The 22,609-nt window shown below is 35.3% G+C and overlaps 1 protein-coding gene across 5 annotated transcripts in view; it reads right to left on the bottom strand.

Moving 5' to 3' along the window:
* The window catches only part of LOC123309982 (kinesin light chain), a 39,273-nt gene that overhangs the window by 1,953 nt on the left and 14,711 nt on the right, over positions 1-22,609 (bottom strand). For 3 of the 5 annotated variants that reach the window (XM_044893314.1, XM_044893312.1, XM_044893313.1), the window contains 6 exons: positions 16,360-16,669; positions 13,547-13,781; positions 12,136-12,394; positions 8,382-8,586; positions 5,118-5,344; positions 1,167-1,301 (listed from right to left, as the gene is read on the bottom strand). In XM_044893314.1, coding sequence (XP_044749249.1) covers positions 1,167-1,301; positions 5,118-5,344; positions 8,382-8,586; positions 12,136-12,394; positions 13,547-13,781; positions 16,360-16,669 — 1,371 coding nt within the window. Of the gene's footprint in view, positions 1-1,166; positions 1,302-1,938; positions 2,038-2,972; positions 3,123-5,117; positions 5,345-8,381; positions 8,587-12,135; positions 12,395-13,546; positions 13,782-16,359; positions 16,670-22,609 lie in introns of those variants that run through there. The other 2 variants (XM_044893316.1, XM_044893315.1) reach the window with 2 other exon arrangements.

Genomic DNA, 22,609 nt, shown 5'->3' with positions numbered 1-22,609 from the left:
AATATAAGTAATATCACCGTATCCTCCAACTAACATGAAAAAGTTATGAGTAATTGGGATGTGGGCGCAATGTTATGAGAACTACAGTTTTTTGTTCAGTTATCTATGAATGAAGGACCCAAACATGTCCGAAATATAGACTACTGAAGAACAAAGGGTAGTTCTCATCAAGTTGGACCAACATGCCGATTACCTATAACTTTTTCATGGTATAAATTTCCACTATTTCGACGTTTAAATGGTGGAAACATATACTGGTTCTCAACCATAACATAAAAAAATTAATTTCCATCAACTGAAGAACAGAACAATCGAAGATTTACTGAAAAGTGATTTTTACTCAAATAATTGGAGAGCAAAAAAATTTTTACCAGGGTGGCCAATCAGCCTAAAATCAGAATGAAAATATGGTGTAGTCAGATTCTCGATAAATAATAGCGGGTTGGTTCTGCTAAGGGTATTTCTTTAAACGCACACAAAAAAAAATTCGCGCCTAAAATAGGCGCAAATTTATGTGATCAGATTTTTTATAAATATTTTGGGTTCTGCTAGCTTAATGCTCAGCTATAATATGGCCAGAAAAAGAACGAAATTACAAAGTTGTTCTGCTAGCTTTACGAGGGAAAATATGACTGAAGGAAAAATGTTCAAGTTGGGATCTCAAAAACTATCTTGATAAAATGAATATCTTACCAAGATAGTGAACATGCGTACTTGAATTCCAAGCAGATGATTTTTCTCGGAAGATATTAATTTCGCAATGATAATGGACACAATATTCGCTTTTAGTTATTCATTTTACTAATGAAGGTATAAAATTTATTCAGATATTAAATCAAACACTATTCGAAAGTAGGTATATTTTGGGCATTTACTTCCGCGATACTAACGAATGGAGTTGATAAATGCATAATTCTGGATTCAATCAGGAAGAAAAGAAAAATAAAGTTGCGTAAAAAAAGCGTTGCCATATTTGCTGGAAAATAAAATCTTAGCGTAGCAAAACCATTAAAAATAAAAAAACATTCAATCAATAGGATTTCTGTCTTTCACCTCTAAATATTTCAATCGGAAAATAGGGTGAAACAAGAAATATGTTAGTGCGAAAAGAAACAGTTGCAGACAGAAAACCTTCAAAGAATAAAGGATTAAACAATGTCACTTACTTCATCTCCATCATAAGTCATTTCTAGTGATTCTCTCGATCCTCTTCTCGAGGCTCTATCCTTAGCACTGCCAGACTTGCGCTTATCAAGGTCGCCAAGGAGATTGACTTTCGAATGCTTAACAATATCCAGAGCCTGTTAAATACGGAAAAATGTATTAGGTAATGAAATGGCAATTCATCATTGTGAAGAAACATTGAAACAACAGCAATGGTGTCTTTTGATAACAGCTGCAGATAAGCTAGGTTGATTTTCGACATCCAATAATTTACAGATCATTATAAAGATTCGCTCAAAGGGATTCTCGAAATGATCTGTTTCGCTAAGTTTGCACAACAGTTCAATATGTTCACGCGGAGTATGCATCATCTGTCATTTACTTTGCTTACATCAACAAGATATAGAAAGGAGGAGGCTATTGGAATGGGTATGGCGGCCAGTTTCATAATCGAATTGAAAGTCCCTATAAGCTTCCTTCAGTGGGACTGAATTAAGTTTTGATGTTAAAGGGACTTTAAGTTCAATTATGAAACTGGACGTAGGGAGATGTTCAAATCCTTAAATTCGACTTTAACAATATCCCCATTTTAAATTTTTTTATATTTCCAAACGGCAAGATTGTCATAAAATTGAGCTGAAGCGGCTAACTGCAAAATTCCCAACTATTTCTACAGGTTCTATGCAAATCATTCTGTGTAGTAATCAGCTACTAGTGATAACTTGCGAATGCTTATTTCTTGCGCTACAATTAAATGAGAAAATAAACATTGTTGAGTTCCTATTGTGCTTATTTATTCACCTTCTCCTGTATATTCTGGGGAAATGAATATCTTGAAGTGATACTCGATTGCTTTTGTACCATATCCTTGCCCTAAAATTACACATCCATTCGTGAACGACATTTTAGGTGCATTTGGGATTACAACGCTAACAATGAGTGCTAATCCAAAATTAGATGATAATAGTTTTTCTCTAGCGATGGCATACTTTTTCTGAACTGGTATTATTCCTCATTATAAATCTGACTACATTTCATCAAGAATTCAAGTCACTGGTTGGTGCTATTTTTGAAACCAAAATGAATATCCAGTTAGTATAAAATGAAATATATCGGTCATAAACTATGCACGATACCTCTCAAAAGTTCAATGTAAATTTTTTATAGGGTTTCCACAATGTGAATTTTTCAACGACCCCTGAGAATTGTGAAAGCATATTATACCTTATGAAAGAACTCAAATTTCAAAATTAATAAAAAATAATCTCACATTGGAATAGATTTTGGGAAATCCGAAATCATCCAAAATGTCGTCACGAAAATTTTACAATAATAAATCCGTGCAACACAATAGCAAGCAATTACATCATGTGTACGAAGTAGACCATTTATGTATTTGGGGAATAAAGTATAAACGAGACTATTTTTGTATTTTATAGTAACTAGTAAGCTCGTAGATCTACCTTCATTGATAGAACTAACTTTATGGGTAGATCTAACTTCATTGATAGATTAACCTTTTCGAGTTGATACGCCTTGGCCGCGGCTCGGGCCTGCGGCCTTCAATGGTTCGCCTCGATTTAGGCTCGGGCTTTCGGCCATTGTGGTTCGCCTCAGCCTTGGCTCAGGCCTTTAGCCCTTGTGGTTCGCCTCAGTCCTGGCCGTAGAAAAACAAATCTGTGATTCAACTTCCCCATCCATACTTGAGGTATTGGTTGTTAGTTAATCATTTTTTGTGATCTATCTATCTAACGAGGAAGTGTGCCATCTCTAGTGTCATCAATATTGGAAGCTTGCATGAGTGAGTCTCGTTTATATTTTATTCACCAGAAATATAAAAATCCACAAAAAACATTTGCGTAGTCACGTTTTTTCACCACAATCAAAACACCACTAGCATGGGTAATTCTACTCAACCTAAAGTTAAAAAGTTTAATAGCACTTACTTGTTGTACATGCTGCAGCATTGGGAGCAAAAAAAGATTGTGTTATCAAGCTATGATATTAATAAAGAAATGGAAAAAAATGGAATAATTTATCAAGCCGTCAAATATTTATTAGAGTATATTAATAAGCCGAAAAAGCAAACTGGCTAATACTTAAATGTACTTCGATTGAATTCTGAAAATAATCACAAAAATGGCTAAAACTATCAATAAAAATTCTTATTTTACTACCATGTCTAGATGATGCGCAACTGGCAAATCTTTGGTGATGGCGATGGAGAAACTGTCGTACTGCGTAACTGATATACGTTTTACGGATATTTGTATTTTTAATTCAGAAAACGTAATTCACCTCTTCTCAAAGCACCCTGCAACAGTAAGGGGGTGATTTGAGAAGATCTGAATTGAGTTCTCCGTGTCAAAAACACATAGATCCGTAAAACGTAAAATACGTCAGTTACGGAATATTACACTTTCTCCAACGATAGGGCGGGAATCTAGGTAGGGCAAATACGAACAAAATGATAGATAAATATGTATAATCGTGTAAAATAACAATGATGATCATGCTGCAAATGCTTATACTCATGTGATAGAATTCTTCAGTGAATTTTAGGCGCGATTCATCATTATTTTGGGTACTAAATGGCACCTGAAAAGCCCTTTTTAATTTTTACTACAGAAACTGAGCAGACATTCTATGGAAGCGAGAAGGCAATAAAAAAAATTTGGTGAATTTCCATCCGCATGATTTTCGCCTACTAGGTAAATTTAAGTCCGAAGTTAATCTCAGCTACTCAAAAACCTTTACTTTTAACAAGAAATTATAGGATACGTCATTTGTTCAAATATCAAAACAAACTTTTTTCAATGGTATAATATGAATAAGGAATAGTTTCTTGCCAAACAAATCCTAGCAATTTCATGGGAATTAACCCTCTAATGCCCAAGTTTTTTTTCTTTTATAAAATCATTTCCGTATAGTTTCAAATCAGCTTATGTAAACTACATCTTTTTTTCGCAATTAGTTAACTGATTTACATAACACCTGTATACTCACAAAATGAACCTATACTGAAGGCGGACATGGGCAGAATAATTTTGTATCCACTTATATGCAACCAGTCTCAAGGCGGACTTGGGTATTAGAGGGTTGGTAACTAATCCCTTTTTTAAGTAGAATCTACTGAAATAATAAAGAATTCAAGTTGCAATTTGAAAATATTGAAGATGGATTCGATTTGTCCAAATTGATCATCTTATGAACTCCCTATAAAATTTCGATCCAAACAGCAAATAGTGTTATAATACTTCATAATAGTAGAATTGGAAATTTTCAAGATTTGTTCGAACCAGAATTATTTGAAAGAGTGTGACTGTTTTCACTATTTTTTTTTCATAAGAATCCCATCAATAAGTCATAAACGTTGACTTTTTACCCAAGGTGTGGAAAACTGTCGAAATTGCCATCAAATTAGTTAACTAAGGATAACTTGGCATCCTTAGTTAGAAAGTAGTAGGCTGTTTCCTCTATAACTGGAAGCTGCAGACGTTTGAGAATATTTTAGGGAGAAAGTTCATAGAAAATCCCAATGTGCAAATTTTCAGCACAAAATTGTGATTAGTTCTCTATAAACGTATAATAGGTCATCCACCGTAGGACACCCTGTACGTGTTTGTCCAATTTATGGTGTAACACCCTACATACACAATAATTTTGGATCACATGTTGTCCAATTTTTCGTGTTACAAGACAATTCATACTAAATCCACCAAAAGCTTTCATACAACATATTTCTTTCCCATGTAGTGAACTTTCCAGCAAATTCTTATTTTTAACGTTTTCACTATGAACAATTTGTCCCGGAGGGAATGCAGAAACCTTTTTCATTAGATATCTGAATTTATCAAGTTTTTCCGAATCAGCTACAGAGATCAAAAACCCTTCCTAAGAATGCGAAAATAAGATTATTGTTCGAATAATGAAGGGGTTCTACTATCACTCACCTCTTTACGACTTCTCAAGGCGCAGTCTTCCAGCGTTTCCGCCGCTTCGTATTTACCTTGGCGCCTGTAGAGGGCGCCCAAGTTCTTCAAGGTGGTGGTGACGGTGGGAGAATCGACTTTGGCGGCCTTGTGCCAACCACCATATTCGCCGTAGGGGGCGTTTTCCTTATTTCGCGCTTTGTTCTCCTCGCGTTCTTCTGCTACTTGCCATATGGGCTTATTGTCACCTGTAGTGAACAAAACGTTCTCACTACAATGATTCTGCCAATATATTTGAGGGCAGTATTGTACCTCTCTACATATGGAACACATTTCAATAATAAGTAAGCTGTAGCTAAGATTTTTTCTTACCACTCTATTGAACTTGAAATATGTATTATACTCAATTCAAGTCTTTTCTAATGGTGGGTTTTAGCCAAGTTCCTGAGGACAAAGACCTAAGAAAGGAACAATCTTATTGACAGATGGCATTCACATTATCTTCGTCTGCCAATTAGATTGGTTCTTAGTTCTTAGCAACTCTGCGTAAAACCACTATTAGTGCTAACCAATGAATTAACATTGTAATCTATATTCACTATAAAAATTTTGAAAAAATCAGGGACACCCTGCAAGGCGTTATTTCTGCAAACTATGCTTCCCACGAAAATTAAGGGGGGCCAAAACATTCAAAATTTTTAGGCGATTTTTAACATGCTAATGTGAAGGGTAGTTCCAAGTATACGGTTTTCGGGTGTGATCTTCAACATTCTTTTCGAGTAATCTTAGCAAATAAGAGAAGAAAAATTTTTTGGTTTTTTTTTGGTCCACCTCCTTGAAACAAATTTTAACTCAACTTCTACATGGAACAGATAACTTGCTCATTCAGCTTTGATTTATTTTTCTAAAGACCTTGATACGAGCACTTCTAGTCGAATTATCGTTCTTTGAAAGGAAAAGGATCATTTTGTTTTCGATTACTGGTATGTTACCAACCAGTCATCTAACAGAAAGTTCAAGAATATTTCAACAAGTTATCTTGCCCATATAGAGCTTGAGTCAGAACACTAGATACTTGGAGCTACCATTTTTTTAATGCTGTATGGCTTCTCTTCAAGTTACAGCATATTCACCTAAAAATGTGGTCTGTATTTGCATAGTTTCGATTATTTTTTATTGATTGATCTAAAAGCTACGTTAATAAATATTTTGTTGATATCCCTCGATCCAAACATCCTTCACCAGCTCCTTCGTGAAATGTACTCCTTTCATTTGAGTTATACAGGGTATTTAGTAAAATTTTGATTCGTTTGGGATAGACCAAATAAAATAAAACACATCATGCAATTCGAATTGTATATTGCAACAAAAAAATACAACTAGGGACAAAACACTCTGTATAACTAAAACAAATAAAACCATGCCCCCGTTAATTTCCATAGTGGAAAGCAACCAAGTCTACGAACTAAAACTATAATAAAATATCTGAACTTTAATTGCACCAATAAAAAGCAGTCGGCAAGATAATATTCTAATGGGGAAAATTCTCGAATTATATTCGAGAATTCGTATTATGTCATAATAAAAATAGCTACCACGAAAGAATTAACAGAAAGGCATCACAGAAATACATTTCACAAATGAAAAGTTTCAAAAATTTTAAAATTGATTAATTTTTCAATAATCGAAAGAGAATCAAAATGGCGTTTATGACCTCTGAAACTAGAAGAGCAAACAAACTTTTTTTCATTACTTTTCGTTGTTCCACTGTTGCTAACCAAACTAGGGTGAAGATTATAATAACTGTCTCAAATAATTCGAATAAGCATTGCGTCTAAGATACCAGAACTACACTACCCCATGAAAAATTTATAGAAACGGTATTCCTTAATTGATTATGGAAAATCTGAGCACTAGAATTTTTTTCGAAATGTAATAGTAAATTACGAAACATTGTCAATTAGAGTAGAAATAAGAAAGAACTTTTCCGCCTGCGGAAGTATAATACATTTAAATAAAAGTTCATATTCTTAAAATATGTCATTTAATCGGATTATCTATAGGGTGTTCGGTCAGTGACTGTACAAACTCATAAGACAAGTATAACTCAACAAGGGTAATCTTAATCCGACCTACAAATATTACTCATTACGGAAATATAGGGTGATGTTTTTGAAGAGAAATTCGTATCCTCCATAATTCGATGGATTTTATTTCAATTTGGTACACTCGTGTGCTCAGATGAATTAACTTCAGAAGAATGAGTTTTAAATACTAGGTACGGACTTAGAAATTTCATTTCTTCATAAGGGCCAAAAACAAACGCCCTGTATATATTCCTCAGTTACCGCTCTTAATTCATGAGCTATCGAAGGGGTTACTTGGCAATGTTGCCGGACTAAGCAACACTATTTTATACGACGGTAATATTTGGTGTATCAAGAAAAGCTGGCATCGAATTTCACCTGATCTTGAAAGAAATATTTTTTTGAACTAGTATAAATAATCATCCTGTTTATCACATTTTCTCGAGATGAATTGATCTACAACCATTAATTTCTCTTGCCTTATTCTTCAAGAAAAATATAGTTACCCAATTTGGAATAACAACAGTGTCCTAAGTGTAGAAATTTCAAGGTCAAATACTGACGAATATAATATATTCTATAGAAAATATCTAAAATATAACAGTACACGTATCCCCAACTTTCAGTATGTTTTATAAATAAAGATATCAACCAAGGATAAAGTTTTGGAATTTCATTTCATTCTATAAGATATGCTATAGCATACTGAATTTCCACTTCACTATATTGAAAATCTTATGTAAGTACTTTGTCGTTCAGAATAAAATAAGGCATATATTGATAAAACAATAGAATACTAATAACTCAGCAAATCCATGCGTTTCACAAAGCACCAATCGAAATGTATACTTAAAAATTAATTAAAAAGATGATATTATCACTGGAAGGACTCTGAAATTTCAACGATATTTACATTGATATGGAATGTCATAATCTGCAATAATACTGAATTTAGACGGCCCAAATTTAGGAACATTCACAAAGCTTGGTAATCATGCTTTTCAAAACTAAGTAAAATATATTTACAACGAGGAAGCTTCAGAGGATGAATTGAGATGTTTTTGTGGAACAGAAATGATTATGAATGATGTATATTGAAATATATATGACTCCCCTGGGAAAACTGAATTCTGTATCAAATCTGTTCTACAGAAACATGTTAGTCATAGTTAGCATGACCTTTAATTGTTTTTCATACCATCTATTGCTCCAAATTCCTTCTCATGTGCCCTGTTCAAGATGGATTTGTAAAGAACCTCGGCTTCTTTATATTTTCCTTGTTTTAGGTAGCAGGAAGCCAGATTGTTCATCGTCTTGCTCACGTTGGGATCGTCTGGACCAAGTTTCTTCTCGTAGATTTCTAAAGCGCGCTGATAGTATTTCTCCACTTCCTCATATTTGCCCTGAAGCAAAATAAATTTATTGCAATGGTAAAAAATTATGAATGGGATCATTTGCAGACTTGATGTTCAACACGTTCGTTGCTCATGATTCATGAGCAAGTCATGGTATAATAAATTGTTATGTGCGCATAATAAATAACTGTATCTTGAAATTAACACTGTCGGTAAAATTTTTCCACGTTCAACATTCTCTTAGTATTTGAAAAGGGTCGCCCATTGAATAAGTCCCTGAACTCGCTTTGAAAAGAAAGAATGCTACTGAAAACAATCAATAAAAGTAACATGTGTATTATGATAAATGGTGGTATTCTGCTTTCATCTGTAAGCCAATCTGCAACTTTTCACAGCTTACAATAGAAAAAATGTAATTCTGGACGTTTTTAGTAATCTGTAGATTACAGGAATCCGTACGATAAGTAGTTCAAAAGTAACACTGTAAAGAAGATAGTTGCAGAATTGCATTATTTTAGTTTTAGAATCTGTCAATCGGACACTGACAGATGGATCGTACGCTACAGATTCGTAACTTACAGATGAAAAGCAGAATACACCCATTATTTATGAACTATTAATTTCATTAGAATCTGACTGAATAGGTTTCAATCTTTCAGAATACAATAATCAAAAATCTCAAAATTTCTATTTCATACGAAAATTCGTTTTAACTTTTGTCAGCAGTCTTACATTTAAAGAAGGTTATACCTACAATGAATGTAGTTCAATATGTTTTGTCATTCTTGGTCGAGTTGTTATGTGGGGAAATACTCCACTTGGTTCGCACTAGGCGCTTGGGTTCTAAAGCCTCATTTACACAGGGAGAGTTTCTCGCCTCGAATATACGATAATCGAACATGATATATAAAAACATCAGCCATGTAAACATTTGTCAAAAATGACAACTGCGAGATTCAAATCCTCTATCGCATGCGAGTACCGCATGAATTTCGGTCGAAAAAGTGTGAGAGAAAAAAATTCGAAATAATGCAGTGAGCGCTGGTATCTCATAAGAACTAAACCATTGGAAAATTCCTTAAATATGGGTAAGGCAGCAGCATCACGTACAACATATATCAGAGAAAAATATGCATAACATAACAATTCCTTATTTCAAATTTCATAATTTCACTTCCCGTACACTTTTTTTTACCCTAGATTGTTCTTCTTCTTTCTACCACCCATATAAGGAAGTTAATCTTGTTATCAGTGAAGAATTACCAATCTAATAGAATTGTTAATTTCGTTTTTTTTTTTCTGATCAATTTCTTTGCACAGATGAGTTTTATCTTTAGTTGTTCTTTACGCAGATCATTTTATATACTGATATGGAAAATTGTGGTTGGTCGTTTACACGCTCAAGCCGTTTGCGTCATCATTGATCCAGAAAATTTAGATTTTGATATTTGAAAGATCCATCTCAATTTTCTAGGAACAGTCCTGATAATCTCGGAATTGCATGTTCCATCGGGAATAGTTATTGGAAGTAAATAAGCCCATCAAATTCCATTAATTTCAGAATCACACATTCTCAAGTTATGGATATCGAAAATTTAGACCCCCAAATTTATCTAGTAGGCCTATATCATGCTGATATAATAGGGGAACCCCACCGACACCAAACATGTATGCTCAATTTCATGTTCACTGGTTTCTAAGAAAAAAAAAATTGTATTTCAGGCATCTAAGCAACTATTCATTTACACACCTTGTATAAAAATAAGTCGCCAATTTGTTAAATACACCATTAATAACTCGAGATAGGCTGGACTGTTCGTTATGAAATTTTATTTGTTGGATTTGTAAATGACCCGCTCATTATAAAAATTATTGAAACTTTGGAAAAATTTGATGGAGAGTAGCTTGTAGATGGAGAGACTCAAACCCTGAGACACGCTGAGAAAAACACCATATGTCGACATATGGTGTCCCTTTCACCATAGGAATCGTGTTGTGTTGTGTTTCCTAGGAGTGTCATCCTTCACTCTTCAAGGTTGCTGCTGAACAGAATAAGTTCAACAGTTTCGTCAGCACTAGCGACACAAGGAACAGCCGGCCAGTCCCATTCTATTTAAGTGTTTATTAAACAAATGGCCAGTCATGGCTCCCGTCACCAGACTCAGCTGTTTGCTCTAAAAGGCCAGGAGTTTTTCGATCGCAGCCACAGAGGACGGTCTCTCAATGAAAAGCCTCGACTGCCTGAGACCACTTCCGTGTTCCATTCAGAGAAACATTTTTTTTTCTACCTATTTATTAACGAAGTTCTTCAAAGATGTACGGCAGATGGGCAGCACCGGTCCCGGACCAACAAAAGCTGAGCAGGTTCGCCGCTTAGCAAGTATATCTGCCTTCTCGTTTCCAGTAAGTCCCGCGTGCGCCGGATACCAGATGACTTTTATAATGTTACCAGAGCCCAGCTCTCTCGTAGAGCCTCCCTGCATTCCTCTTCTAGGTGTGAGTTTACCCTTTCCTCAGAAAGGGATTTCAGGGTTCCCTTTCTGTCACAACAAATATAGATATGTTTACCCGAGTACCCTCTGTGGATATTCTCCAGTGTGCAGGCCAGAACAGCATAGAGTTCAGCCTGCACTATGGAACAACCCTTCCCTAGGGAGATGGACAGGTTGAAAGGAGATCCCACAATTCCCACTCGTCACTGTGGGCATCACAGAGCCATCGGCGAACCTGGAGGAACCTTCAGGCACAAAAAGCCAGTTTAGTGTAGACCATATTTTTCTGTAGGGTTCAGCGAAGAAGAAGCTGATGCCCTCTTTGGAGAAGGGATACTCCAGCATCCTCCACCATCTTGAGAGCACTCGCGTGCTCCCTGAACATCTTTCATCGCGCCATTGTCCCTGTTCCCAAACTTTAAGAGGTGTCTTCACAGCCTCCTCTGTAACAACAAGGTGTAAAGGAGGTTAATCCAGCAGACACTCTGTGGCTGCCACAGAGGTGGATCTCAGAGCGACCGTAATGGTTAGACATGCGTTCTTCTAACATCTGGTGATAATGGTGCGGCTACAGTTCTTCCCCATGGAAGTCCACCACACCATAGATGCGTAGGCAAGAATAAGCCTCACCACTACAGTGTACAACCAACGGCGGCCAATCTGGTTGGTGACTATCCTTGCCCGCAGTGTGGAAGGATCTATAGGTCACGGTTGGGTCTCTTCAGTCACAGAAGGGCACACAGTCTTTTTAGATTTATTCCCGGTAACGGTATGCAGCAATAAATGAATGAGCCATTCAAAAAAAAAAATAAATAAATAAAAAATGTGCAACAATGATCACCAAATGCCTTGCCTACACTTAATCATATCAGTATACTATTTTTATGTAATAAAAATATTTTCTTTATATTTGTACATTAACGTTACCTTATTCATATCCTGCTTGAAAAATTAATATCAAAAATCTATAGGGCGGAACAAAATTCGCCGGGGCAGCTAGTTTTATGCAATCAGTTAAATTACTCAATGAACGTGAACTAATATATACTATTTGTATTCAAGCAATCAGAACTTCCGATGTGGCAGGTCATTTTTTGCTACTTACTTGATTCTGACAGAGGAGCGCTAGATTGTTCAGCTGTTTGGCTACATCTGGATGTTCCCGTCCTAATACTTTCTCCCTTATATCTAGTGCACGTTTACAAAGGGGCTCGGCATCTCTGTATTTTCCCCTCTTACCATATAATACAGCTAAATTATTTAAAGTTGCAGCAACAGCCGGATGATTTTCACCCAAAGTCTTTTCTCTAATAGCCAAAGCGTCATTAAGAAGATTTGCGGCGTCCTTATATTTATTTTGATCTCTGCAAAAAAAAAAAAAACATGTTGATATACTACTGTGATACAAATGTGAATTCCTTGTTCAAGAGCGCGAGCTACTTATATTTCGAAAAAAATCACTGAATCCATTTCAGATGAAGTAGATTTAGAATCTTCAATAAACTTGTCTGTCTGAAATCTATTGTGCTCAAGTTTGAAGCCAGAATTTTGGAGCTTAATTTGAAGGGTGCTGAAAGGCCTATTGATTTTGGACGTAAAAACGGTTTTCGAGTTATTCAAATCAATGAAAAAAATCGTTGTGATCACGCAACAGTTCGCAATTTTGAATCTGAACTCTAAAGATTTTGGTCAGGATCGATCAGGCCTTTTAGAGATTTTTGAAAACTATTTCCTTCATCCTTTAAAAGAAACATTTTTCTCTTCGGCTATGGGATTTTTCGACCGAAATTCATTTCAAGCTATGAAAGAATGAATGATCTTTTCGCAACAAAATCTTGATGCAGCCACATCCTGTACAGGGTGAGTGTTCTACTCGTACAAATATTTAAACAATAGATTCTTGAGGTCAAAAGAAACGCTTTTTTTATACCATTTTTTCCGATTCGGCCCTGATAAAAAGATACAGCCAATTTAAGTTTTCATAATGAGCTGAGCCCACACATGGAAAAACAAAATTACCTCCAGAATATCAAGCTAAATCTATGACAGTACACATCTGTGGATCTTTTAAACAGAGTTGTATTCAGCCAAAGAAACCAATTTTTCAAATTTCACAGATTGTTTTTAATTACTCGAAAACGGCGCATTATACGAGAAAATATGAAGAATACTTTCATTTTACAAAACGTTCAAATATTCATTTGATTGTGCCCTACTTAGTTGCAAGAGTTGTATTCTTCGAATTTTTGGCATTTGTATGGTACGTAAAGATCATAATGATAAAACTGGAAGACGTGGTTGATGATATCTTGTGTTCGAAAAAAATTCATCAAATAAATGAAAAACTACATTCCGAAATTTCTTTCATTCGATAAAACCGTTCGTGAGATAGCTTTTATTACCTCATGAAGCGCCGTGCTTTTGCGGCTCGTAAATCGACGCCAGTATGTAATTAAATATACCGATCAACTTCGAAGGTAATCTCGTTTAATGGGTAATAAATTAAATCAGCTCACCTATAAACTAAAGCCAAAATGTTCAACATTGTAGCAACATCAGGATGATCGTGTCCGCTGGTTTTTTCCAAGTCTTCTAGAGCCTGCTTGCACAAAGGAACAGCTACTTCGTAGCGTCCTTGTGAGGCGTACTGGATCACAAGGTTGTGGAGGGTGCGCAGACGGGCGGGTATTTCGTAGCCTGCGTTCACCTGTTGTGACAGAGTGAGCTGATTTGGAGGTGTAGGAGAAGCATCTGGAATAAAAATTAAGAGAAGTTGTAGTAATGAACAATGGACTCTGAGTTTAAAAGGTCTAAAACCTAGGTCTTCCAGACCAATGAAAAATATTAATATTAGCAAAACAAAACTAATGTATGTATATTACACACCAATCCTCATTTTCACGAGCTACTAACTGTAAACTGGATGATTCAACTACTTTTCGAACGGCAGCCCTAGCTTTGGTTGATGAATATTGCTACCCGATTCATTTCCATTATAGCCTATATTCCAAACAATACGATTCCAAGACTGAAGTCGCGTAAAACTTTAGGTCCGACTATTTTCTAAATTCGAATGTAAAGAGGCCTACAGATCACGCTGACGTGACGTGGGACCACGTCATAATGCGCATGGGAATGCATGTCCCACGTCACGTCAGAACAATTTGAACGCTCTCTCGCAAAATCGTATGTTAGATTTTTGAATCATGCGCATTGTCGTGATCTCACGTCACGTCAAAGTAATCTGTAGGCACCTTAAGGACAGTGACATTTGGCAGTCTGAAAGGACTACTTGCACTATTTGCACTTTTTAACAAATAATTAGTTAGGTACTGATCCATCGAATAGAATTCCTGGTTATGATCTTCCCAGTAAAATCTACTTCCCAGTAGATCATCTCCTAAAATTATTTAGAACTATACAAACAGTTTCGTTTCTTCTGCACAGCTATCAACTCCGTTATTTGGAATGGAACACTTTATATATTTTTACATTTTTTAACTCCTTGTTAAATTTCAATATGAGTTTGATAACACAACTATGTCTGAATTCTCAACGGTTTTCGAGAAATTTGACTTTTTATTAATATTTTGACAGTTTGTGAGTTTGAGGTACTCATATGCAGGACTATAGCTCTGTCCCTATTCTATGTAATTGATTCAAATTTGGAGTGTGTCTAGTCAATAAATGAAACACCAAAATTTTCTTTGCAAGTTACCATATCATATATAGGGTCCACAAAAACGTAGATCCATTATCAAAACAGAAATTCATCAAAATCTTCATTTTTTTTTAATGGCAACCCATATTTTTTCTGTTAATTATTTAAACATTCTTTGTTCTCTTTTAGGTGTTTTAAAAAATGAACAGAAAAAAATATGGGTTGCCATTTAACAAAATTAAGATTTTGATGAATTTCTGTTTTGATAATGGATCTACATTTTCGTGGACCTTGTGTATAATATGGTTATTTACAAAGAAAATTTTTAGTGTCTCATTTATTGAGTAGACGCAGACCAAATTTGAATCAATTACATTGAATAGGGACGGAGCTATAGTCCTTTATGTAAGTACCTCAAACTATTGATAAAAAGTCAAATTTCTTGAAAACCATTGAGAATTCGGACATATTTGTGTTATCAAACTTATATTCAAATTTAACAAGGAATTGAAAAATGTAAAAATATATAGGGTGTTCCGATTAAAATAACGAAGTTGATAGCTGTGCGGAAGAAACGAAACCCTTTGTATAGTTCTAAATATTTTCAGGAGATGCTCTATTTGAAAAGAGGAAAGTTTGATTTGAAACTCTTTTTTGTAAAGTTAATAGAATTAGAGTAATCGACCGCTGCCCCATAGCGCAGACACCCTGTATAAATCTTAATTTTATTATCTCACATTTTTCTGATTTTTTTTCAATTCTGATAACTTAGAGAGGACTCTATGGATTTTTTGCAGATCGAGATGCCCTTCAATATCAAAAATTTCAGCTTATTTCGTGAACAGTTTCATTTCTTGAAATCCACTACACTCACGCGGTGGTAGGGATTTTTTACTGGGGGTTTTCCCTATGCTCCGTTAACATATGCCACATTGCCTCTAACCATACATATAAAATGAGTTGTTGACTTGTTCAGGGTGGGCGGTCTATTAGAAAATTTAAATTTGAATGCCATGTTCTATCGATTTGGAATATTTTTATCCGTTGATTTCAAATATCAAACATTCTTTTACAAGGGTTACACCGTACGTACGCCTCGTTATGTTCCGGTCAAGCCAAAAAACCGAAATGAGAGCACACGAGGCATACGACAAGCCAAACAAAACACATCTGAGCTGTCAAGAACTGCAACTATTGCAGCTCTTATCCGCCACAATTCACCTTATATTGAGGTTTTAGGCTTCTAATGGTGAAAACCTGTAAGAGCTGACGAGAGAAAGGGAATTATTCCATTTGAGTGCAAAAAAAAAACATGACAATTCTAAAACTGCCCAATCAAATGGAATTTGCATTATAAGGAAATGTGAATATCGCAGAGCAAGCAGATTGAACGTATTGGTTGAATATTCGAAAATACAATAAATCGCACATAACCTTCATGAAAAACAAATCTTTAGCAATACCCTTCTCAATCATGAAATTTACATGAAAAAAGACTGTATTCAATTTCTTTGAGGGGTTCAAATGGTCTCCTGTTTTCTGCTTACTATGAACACTCTCTCTATTATACTGAGTCAGCACCCTCTGATTCGGATGCAGAAACTTCTTTTACCCACGAGCCGCCAACGACTCAATAACCTCATAAACTTTTCAAATTGAAATACTTACTTCTGTCCTCGTTATCATCGTCAGGAAACAGGTCGATTACGGGATCCTGTTTTTCAGATTTAGAGTTTTCGCTTGAATTATCCTCGTTCAGGTCTTGATCATACTTCCTAACGGAATTCATAAACTCCAAATGCCTCTTCTCCTGATCTAGCTGCGCCACGGTCTGCTCGCTCGCCTGCAGTCTCTGCTGAGTTGAGGCCAATTCGTCCCTCAGCCATGCGTTCTCTTGACATAACCGTCTCACTTGTGTACGTAGTTTTTGTTTTTCCGCTTCAACCAGCTGCAAGTGCGAGGCAAGGGCTGTTATGACCTGAAACAAAATGTATACATGAAAAAAAAAAGAATATTCAATATGTTCTTGTATCTTCGGTCGTTATCATAGAATGAGTATTGAACTTCGATTGAGTATAATATTTTTTTATTGGCCGCGTATTGCTATGGGCTTTGTTTGGACTTAGTGAAAAACTTACTTTTTATGATCCCCGAATAACTAGGAGATCTAAAATATGTTCCAACATACACGAGAACCAGTTCTGTGCGCATTGTTGGTTCAAACTGATTCAGGACTAGTGAAGAAGAAAAAGAATATGAACGTATGAAATGAAAATTTAAGAACGCTACAAAAAAACAAATGTTTGGGGCCTTGTATTTGACATCGAATGAGTCGGATAATAATTCTTATTGTGAAAAGTTCAGGTTTCCACTCGGTCATAAATTCTTGATGAAGATCCGAAACGGAACCAAAAATAATCTGAGATCTGGGCATGGTACTAGAAAATTATAGTCGAGAACATAAACGAATTGAATATGTCTGAGAATTTTTCAAGCTCTGCACACAGTTTTCAGAAGAATTTCGCCATTGGGGCACAGAGGAAATTCGTCAGCTGTTATATGTTCTATCTGTTGATATAACCTTGTTCTCTCAATTCTAATTTGAAAAACTGTAATCACGTAGAAAATTAATCAAAAATGCAAAAACCTGACATGAGCTTTTTTTCGAATTCATAACTACTTAGGTCGGTCAACGCTGTTGAATACGGCCAACAGCCAACGCTGCTTGGCTTCCTGATTTTTTCATTTTCCCATAATTATCGAAATTATAGATTCGATCGAATTGCAATACTAACCGAAGACAAAATCAATAACTAGGAGGGGTAGATTTGGATGCTATGGGGATAAAATGGTGAAATCCCTGTAAAAACAAGTTACCCTACTCCTGTCCTCAAACGCATTCGATTGAAAGAAGATTCGCTTTCATAGTCTCTGCCTATTTACTATCGAAAATCGTCGGAACTGTCGCGAATCACTAATTCATGACTCATCGGACAATCTGCATTTGCATTAATTAACCGTTGCCGCTCTAGGGATAATACAGCATTCACGGCGGGTGATCGATGACAGAATTTCCTCCCAGACTCCATAAGATCCCATTGCAGCGGCGGCTCGTGAGGTTCAGATGGCATACCGACTGATTCATGAAAATGTCCGAAGAAAATATGAAGCATTGGTGCCTTTCAAATGCTCTTATATCTCTGAATCACGCTTAACTGATAGATTGAAAGTTTCTCGTTTTTTCAAACTCAGACAACTACACATATGCTCCTTCGAGACCAGTGTTTTTCCGAGGGGTGAACCGGTCACGAAAATGTTGTACACCACAATTCAGACAATTCACGCAATTCCTATAATAGCATATAAAACAATTCAGACAATTCAACAATTCACACAATTCAAGAAAATTCATGGCAATTCACGGACAATTCAATACAATTCATGGAAATTCAATACAATTCATGACAATTCAATACAATTCATGACAATTCAATACAATTCATGACAATTCAATACAATTCATAATTATGTTTTTTTTTTTTTGAATATATATTTTAGGAATTTTCTTCACATCACACTATGAGAGGTCTGAAACCACTCAATAATATGTATTATAGATATAGCCAGATAGTAGTTAAGGCTAACTGAGGCTAGCTTACAGAAATTGCTTCTATCCATGGATATCCTTTACTTCATTGTTTGATGTACTATTAACCTCCCCTCATCAACATAGTTATATAGTTATATAGGCTGATTCAAACAACTTTGAAATTCAACTGAATAAAATGTTGTGAGAACGACCTAATATAGGATAAGAGCATTCCCTTCCATAACGACAATTTTGGATTTTTCCAAATTGAGGTATAAAATTATATGATCCGAAAAAATACATTCAGGTAAATTTTTTAAAATTCCCTCAGCAAATGGCTCTAGAGTTATTCTGTGCATAAAATCTTTTTGGTCAAAATGGGCAACCCTAATATTGAATACAACAGAGCGTACCCGTTCGTAACGACAATTTTTGTAGGTTTTTCCAAATTGAGTTATAAAATTTTATGAAGCGAAGAAATACTTCTAGTTGGAATCTTTTGAATCAGTACCTTCTATCAAACGCAAATTGATCGAGTAGTTGAAAAAAATGGTTACTGTGCAAGCTATTAATTTTAAATCATACATCAACATGTCGAGTTATTTTATGCAATTTTATGAAAGTATGTGAAGTACTACAAAATAATAACACAACTTACCAGGTTTCAGAAACATGGTGCGTTAAAATCAAGATTGTGTTCTCATGAAAGTTGTTCGTTCAATTTATATGGAATAACAAAGAGCTTACAGAATAACCATCGAGAGATTCGACACACGTGCTGAAATATCTATGTCTACTTTTTGAGTGCTGAAAACAATTATTAATATTATTAATTCATCTTCACTGATTAATCAACTAAAAATATATCCCTCTCCGAATTGCCCAATTCGGTGATCCTTAGTGTGTACCTATTTCTAGGAATTCATTCAACGCGAACCTTAATTATTACATTACTAAAGCTCTATTGATTACAAACATTAGACAAATGTTTCAAATAATTTTTATTTTAGACTTGGAGAGACATCTCCTCATCTCCAAGCGAGTCTCCAAGTCTTAGATGAACCTCCGAATGATCTTTGTCAGGTTGAGAGGGAAGAAGCTGTGAATATACAATTGACATTATTGCAAGCGATATACCGATATAGACCGACATTTCGAATTGATATCTTCTCAGAAATTATAAGAGTGTTAAAAATGAGGTTGAAATAACCAAAATTATATGATATGCATTGAAGAAAGAACGCCCGTTCTTAACAATGATTTTAATGGGTTATTCCCAACAGAGTAATAAAACGGTTTCAACCAAAGGAACCGTTCCAGGTACCTGCTATTGAACGCAAAGAGATCGGACCAATATTCACCAATATTGTTGGTAAATAGTCCCTGTACAGGTTAACAATGTGTTAACCTTTTTGAAATTTTTAACTTTGAATCCCTCCAGGCCCGTACGGGCTGACAATGAGCTTTGATGATTTTCATTGGTATAAATCAAGGTATGAATAATATCCGATTGCACCATATCTCTTTTTTTCTCCTAGAGAAACTCAAATCCTAAAACGAGCATTAATATCTTTTTCAGAACTGTAAGAATTGTATACTGAACAATACAGTTATCCTCAGAGCGCGGCGTTGACAGATTGTAACTGTGGATGAAAGAAAGCCAGGGGCTTCACACCCGTAGGAAATTATTGTGTATCAATAAGAAATAATGAAAAAATTAGATGTTGTATAATTCTTACCTGCTCAATCTTATATCACTTTAATTCAAATCACAGAATACAGAAATTAAACTCGGAGTTTGCACTATTGCGCCGGCATGCGACTATATACATGTCTACATGAATATGACCATATACATCCATATATATGTGCAAACCTCCCTTTCTGCTTCCTAATAGTTGGACAGGTTGGACACCTGTGAATTGCAAGACAGCGAATCGCCCAACAATTAGAAAATGCATTGCAATTCATAACAATTCCAGACAATTCATGAGAATTTTCGAACAATTCACGGAAATTAATAGTTCAGAACAATTCTTTATAATTTACGACGATGGGCAAGTTTCCTAAAACTCCAAAATCGAATTCAAATTATTTATGGAAACCACCCATTTCCATTAGTTATCCAACACGTAAGAGATTCGCTTCAAAATTCAGATATACCCCTTCGAAACTTAATAAACATTCGATTGTGTAAAAGCGTGTAACGTAGAATGCCCTTACTACAGTCTAGTAATTTTTGTCAATTCGACACCAGTGAAACCGATCAAGAAAATATAGAATTCCATATCCACCGAAATATCCACATATTACAAAAAAAAATTTCTGAATTCTATACCTTAGAACATATCCATGTTCTATAAGAGAGCTCTTCTGAAATCCCAATTTCCGACTGAATGCAATGTGTTAAAATTCTAAAAAAATAAATTTCCGTATATGTATTTGAGTTATAAAAATTCTTAGATTTTGAAATTTAGAAAAATAGCCTATTCTCCACAATTCACGACAATTCTCAACAGTTCCTGACAATTCACACAATTCTTGGCAATTCACAACAATTCTTGACAATTCACCACAATTCCTGGCAATTCATGACAATTCTCAACAATTCTTGGCAATTCAATTCAATTCATGACAATTCCTGCAATTTGTACACCACAATTCACGACCGGTTCACCCCTCGTGTTTTTCAATACCGTAGAATAAATTTCGCATTTGGAACTGTCCCTTCGGTCTACAGAACTCAATCACAATGAATCACCTTCACATACAATTCAAGAGTCAGTCGGCTTTTACCGCATCCCTAGAGAGAATTGGCCAAGGCTACTTCAACAATCTGTTCGAAATTATGTTTTAAGGCTGTGGTTGATGTTCGCAATTTTGTTGTGTATATGAAGACAGTTTAACTCTTTCTCAGTAAACCATAGAAAAAGTGCCGACATCGACTGTAATAGCAAAGAAAAAATGTACGACGATATCTACTTTTGAGTAACCATATATGAGAAAACTAAGGTCGTTGAACGCAAGATGTCGTACTAACTTTCAACTAGTAATTTTCAACGCTGATTTCAATAGGTGCTCTGTTTTATTCAGTCGGGATTGGGAATTCGAATGTAGATTGCAGCGACATGGTGCAGACAGTTCGAACTAAAAAGTTTATGCAGTCATTGTCAGTTTTGAAGGGAATTTTGAGAATTTCGTCACATAAATCCATTTTTCTCAGTTTACAGTTGTTTTTTCTCAATTTTGAAGATTGGTTGTCGAAACTGGATTCAAGTGTGTTAATTATTATCAATTATTATCAATTTTAGGTGAATAAATGTCATGAAGTATTAGTATTTATGAAAAAAATTACGACTATGTTCTGAATCAGCTAATAAAAGAGAGCAATATTCTTTTTATCCGAACTTCACGCCTCTTTACAATATCATAATTAGAAATTGATTATATGAAGAGCCACAACTATGATATCTTGCCTTCTCCATTATATACAATGGCTGAAATTGCAACACTAATGCTGGGAAAACTAGTCCAAATTGAACTGGAAATCGGAAATGATCTTCTGAATGAATTTTGTATGAATTCACAAGTATATCAACTTACTAGGTGAAAAAACTCCTCCCTTGAGGAAATAGATTTGGTTTTCGTGTGAATCCTTTAATTTTGAGGTTATATGTCCAGGTAAGTTTGGTCACCTTCTATTCTTCGTAACTGATTTGAAATGTACAAAAACTTTACCATGTTATGAGGACGAAATACATAAGTCCTCGAACATTGACTAGAAGTTCTTTTCATCGTAGAAAATAGTAAAAAATGATATCTTCACAAGAAATTCGTAATCGAAGATATGCTCAAAGGATGCAAAATATGAAGACTTCAATAAGCCTTCCCCATTGTGACGAGATAGATGAAGATATTTTCAACAGATTAAGTTGTATTTTTTATGAAAACTCTTATTGAAACATCAAAATATTCTCCGTTCATCGATGTAAACAAACAAAAGTGCTTTTTATTCACAAAAATTGACACCAAGGAGCTTGTTTGGAATTCCCAGTTGTGTGTGGGGTTATGAGGTACTGAAGAGTTTGAGCTCTATCGTTACTCACTTTCGATGTCAGCACGTTAGCCATGGTATATATCAGAATGTAGATTTGGATACTCTGGATACGACATAATATTGTCCTAACCCTTCCGAAAATAATTTGTTCCAGTCCAGCAGCGCTTTGCATCATTAAAGTTTAAGATATAAAAAATGGGACTGACTGGTAGATAGCTTCAAAAGGTTTTCAAGTTTTTCAGCCGTGACATCTGAATGCTGTCAGATAAATT

This window comes from Coccinella septempunctata, chromosome 3 (genome assembly GCF_907165205.1).
Source record: "Coccinella septempunctata chromosome 3, icCocSept1.1, whole genome shotgun sequence".
Classification (NCBI taxonomy): Eukaryota; Metazoa; Arthropoda; class Insecta; order Coleoptera; family Coccinellidae; genus Coccinella; species Coccinella septempunctata.
The sequence above is the reverse complement of the archived record's forward strand: the minus strand, read 5'-3'. Positions and strand labels throughout refer to the sequence as shown.